The sequence below is a fragment of the Notothenia coriiceps genome, unplaced genomic scaffold (assembly GCF_000735185.1).
Source record: "Notothenia coriiceps isolate Sejong01 unplaced genomic scaffold, NC01 NC01_scaffold00037250, whole genome shotgun sequence".
In the NCBI taxonomy this organism is placed as follows: Eukaryota; Metazoa; Chordata; class Actinopteri; order Perciformes; family Nototheniidae; genus Notothenia; species Notothenia coriiceps.
In genome coordinates this window covers 13,852,648-13,857,218 of record NW_011369951.1, presented here as the reverse complement: position 1 = coordinate 13,857,218, position 4,571 = coordinate 13,852,648, and the positions used below count along the sequence as shown (strand labels likewise).

General features: G+C 40.1%; 1 protein-coding gene across 1 annotated transcript; it reads right to left on the bottom strand.

Moving 5' to 3' along the window:
• Positions 1-328: 328 nt before the first annotated feature.
• On the bottom strand, positions 329-3,099 carry rbp5 (retinol binding protein 1a, cellular). Its single transcript, XM_010796387.1, has 4 exons — positions 2,713-3,099; positions 2,175-2,359; positions 1,399-1,500; positions 329-631 (listed from the first exon to the last, which is right to left on the bottom strand). Exons 1-4 carry the CDS (start codon positions 2,786-2,788, stop codon positions 581-583), a joined length of 414 nt encoding a protein of 137 aa, XP_010794689.1. The 5' UTR covers positions 2,789-3,099; the 3' UTR covers positions 329-580.
• Between the last annotated feature and the right edge of the window lie 1,472 nt (positions 3,100-4,571).

Genomic DNA, 4,571 nt, shown 5'->3' with positions numbered 1-4,571 from the left:
TAAAATGTGTAGGATATCAGATTGTACTTGTATTGTTCCAACCCCAGCCATTGATGCAGGTTGTGAATTATACATGGAAGTTGTTGTTTTTGAAAGTCAATGTAATTACCCCTACATTTTAGTATTTATGAAACTATATACAACGTTAAGATGTGCAGCAATACCACACACACAGGTTAAAACAATTGCCAGAAAATCTTCTTTAAAAGTATTTTTAAAGCACATTTTGACCCCTGATTCCTTATTATTCTTAAGACTTAAATAAATGAAGATATGCAGCAATACCACGTTTAAAACCTTGGAGAATGATGCAACAGCGACGACTGACATGTGTATGATTTGTTTATAGCATTGTGAAGATAGATGGTGCAATATAAGGAAGTATGTAGGGGATGTTTACACAAGTCATTCTGCTCCTGTTAGTACCACAACACAGAGACAATTAAGATTACATATCGGTATTTTCACATAATGCTAATTCTTATGTTAAAAACAATAAACATGATTCAAATCTTGTTCCAAGTCCGTCTCTATATTTCATTAAGAATTCATTCGATACATTTTTGTTGCCGTTACTTCATTAAGCCTTCTTGAAGACTTGCTTGGCAGTGATGCCTGCGACTCTCATCTCCTGCAGAGAGGACAAGGGGGAGATAAAGGGGGGGGGTGTTCAAATGAAGAGTGAGAATCAATGGGACGGTTTGGCACATCAAAGAAAAGTGAAATGAGTGAAACACAAACCTGGGATTGTATCCAAAATACATCCCCGTCATCCTTTGACCTCGTGATCAGCCTCCCACTCTTTCCCCATCTACTTATCTCTCCCTCCCCCATCTCCCCCTCACTCTTCATTATTCTCACGCTGCTCCCTTTCTCCTTCAATCCACTCTAAAATCCAGCGGCCTCATCTAAGCTGGCATTTTCTTTCTAAAGTCCCTCCTGAGTTTGGTTGCAACAACACATTTCTTTGTCTTAACTCTAAGAACCTGTTTACACAATCCAGCAAAAGCTATTTAGCGGAACAATGCTGACTGTGTAACATCTTAATGAGCATTGACAGATTATCTTTAAGTCTTTTAAAGCAAAATGTGAAGACCGATGCTCTGGCTTGGTCTTGAGGCACTTTATTAAGACGTCCTTTCAAGCCTCTTTTGTGCTGGCCTTCCTTTGTAGGGTCCTACCTTCCCCCCTCAGGCATGCACAACACTTTACAAACCTTCAAATTGAGAAATTCTTCCCACTAAGACGGCAAAGTGCCACATAATAAAGAAACTTCCAAACCCTGTCTTATTTACATGTTCTCTCTCATTTAGCTAATCCATTTTGGCATCTAACCCCCTAACGTTTTTAATTTCCTAGTTCCATATCCCCCCTCTCCTTCCATCCACACATCCTTACCAAATGCAGCTTGTCCCCCTCCAGCCAGTGTGTCCATCCTCGTCCTTCTTTCTCTCCTTTCTGTACACAGAGCAGGTTGTCTCCCTCCCAGCTCACGGTAGTCTGCAGAGGCACAGAGAGGGAGTGTTAGTGCGTGACTTCACTGTGTCAAGCAGCTCTCATGAGACTGTGCAATGCATGTGGCCATGAGTTACATTACATTACAATAAGCTATAGCTGGAATCCAAAGCTGCTTACAAAGAGAGCAATCAAGCATTAGGATACAAACCACAATCCTGCAAGTACATGAGATGAGCAACATACTGAAATGATTAGTTTTGTTTGGGCCAAGGCGTCGTCAAAACAGATTGGTTTTTAGTCAGCAAAGAAATGTTTGATGACTTTCTTCTTTCCTGATATCGAAACCTTTTTTTTCTCTTTTCTTTGCTCTTTTTTTCAATTCGCTTGACCCCTGTATGATACTGCTGCTTATTCTGGTTCCTGAATGGATTTTGAAACTGAAGACTGTGTCGAAAGAGAGGGATTTTTCTGTTTGTTATTAGCTGCCTTCTCACACACATCCTTCAGTGTGGGGTCAAGGCAGGATTAAAGCAGCAGGGGTTGATTTCAACACAAAAACTCAGCGGTATGTCTGTGGACTTTCCTGCAGACCTTCCTAAATTAAAAAAACATGCAAAGCAAACTTTCATAACAAGAAATGATACTCACCATATCAAGGATGTACGTGTCCAAACAAGTCAAACTGCATATTCAGAAACAACAACACACACACACACCTGACAGGTACGGCCGTCCACTGGTCCCAGGTCTTCAGTGAACTCTTTCCCGATGGTGAACTCCATGATGAAGTTCTTGAAGGTGGTGAGGGTCCGGATCCTCATGTCCCCGCTGGCCAGGTTGTGGGTGATCTCTTTGCTGGGACTCAACAGGCACACTATCTTCCTCAGGGCGAAATTAATATCTGGGAGAAGATTAATAACAACAGGATTAATAAAACATGAGCTATACTTCACTGTTGCTCTATGCTAAAGGGGGGCTTTGTCTTGTCACAGTGCAGACTGATGATACACCCCTCTGAGTGTATGGGGTCACAGAGAGGACATGGTGGTGATTTCCTTTGACTAATGTGCAGATGCAAATCAAGATTCGAGCATCGTATCTAGTGATTTAAGATTAAAAAGACGACTACAAAGCAATGAAAATAGTTTAAAATACAAAGTGCAACATAAGTCTGAATGTGTGTGTGTTAATGGGGAGGTTTGATAAATACAATAAGTCTGTTTAAAGTGCAGCTAATAAGATTTAAAGTCTTACCTAATGCTCCGAGGTAGGAGTCCATGTTAGTCTGCTCCACCATATTAAACGTTCCGGAGAAATCAGGTTTAGACATTTTTGTTCTTTTTCCAAACTGCAGACGAGCAGAAATATTTTCTTTTTTCCTTCTTCTTGTCTTTTTTCTCCCTTCGAGTAAAGTCCCAGTGCAGATCTGCAGCCGCCCTGCTTAATATCAGTTTCTCTTACGCAACGTTGCCGAACAATGCCTTGGATTTTTTACGCGTAAAATGAGCTTGTTGCACGCTGTGTGTGTGTGTGTGTCTGTGTGAGAGAGAGAGAGTGTGTGTGTGCTGCAGGCTGCTCTACGGTGAACGTCCTCTCGGGTGAAGACTCTCTCTGGAATTGGGAGACTGTTTTCAGTCAGCTGTGAGTCACTGAGGAGGTTTTCGGAGGGGAGGTTCATTCATCTTTCCCAACGCGTTTCAGCCACAGGATCATTTTTCAGAGGCGGCGCTTCCGATCCATAAACATGTGGTCTGGGGGGGGTGGGGATTTACTGGGCATGTACTGGTAGAACAACGAAACACAGTAGGCTACTACATTTACTCAAGTGTTGTAGCCTACCTAAGTCTTATTTTCAAATACTTATTTTCAAATACTTAATCATTCAATCAATTCTCAAGTATTGTTCTGCCTGTGGTGCAGAACGTCTTTTCACCCTCTGTCTGTAACCAGAGCCCAAACAAAGTGATGTCACTATATTACAGAAGTAAACAAAGGAGTCCAATGGAGGAATTTCGGGCAGGAACGAACTACAGGAAAGGGAAAACCCCCAAAAGCCTAACAACAGTTTTATTTCAGATTGAAGGAAGCATTTCTATTCAAATCTTTGCAACAACACCCACAAATATCATGCATAAATACTGCACCAATTTTAAAGTTTCTTTCTACCTCAGTTTTTCTTGTCAACATATTTCACTAAACATTACTGATACAGTACAGCTTGTCTGTCCACATGCCACTAAATCCTCTTAAATGTATGTTATATTTTCTGTTAATATCAAAATAAAAGGATTTGTCATTATATAACTTCCTGCATGAGACTCAATGTCACAAGAACCCAGTGGCAGATGCATTTAAAAGATTTTTTTTTTTTTTTTAAAAAAACATTTGATTCTAGGTACTTTGACAACCCAAAAACTTTATTTTTGATCTTGGAAACAGCAGTTTAAAAAACACTGATGCGATTAAATGAGTGTCTGAAATGCGGATTTGAAGAACATCAGACTGTCTGGTGGAAGACTCAATCAACTTCTGAGTAAGCACTGCGACAGTCTTATCTGGGTTCCTTTAAAGGTGTTAGCATTTGAGAAAGGTTAAAATTTACATATGAAAAGTAGTCTGCAGGAAAGAGAGGGAGGTTGGGTTGGTGAATTAAAATAACTGGTCTGAAAGGAAATTAGAACACATGCATGTAAGATTAAACATATTTATTTTTCGGCTGGTTTAGCGGCACAAAGATAACTGAAGATGTAAAAGTGTATTAAAAATCTGACTGTTATCATCAAATTGCCCGAGGTACAGTTGAATTGAAAAGCTTTTGCTTCTCTAAAAGCTCCAACAAGCTGGTTAGGACAGAGAGTGAATACACATACTATACAGAGATGAGAAACCAATGTGAGTTTGGAAAATTGCACAATATAAATCTATTCTAGTAGACCTCAACAATGGAATTATGATCAGAAGAAATGGCCATGTCATGGGACCTTTAAGATAGAGAACTACAACGTGTAATCTAAAGCAACTTAAAGGGGACCTATCATGCAAAATGCACTTTTGTACGTCTTTTCTACATGAATATGTGTCCCCGGTGTGTCAGGGAACTCACTAAGTGTCAG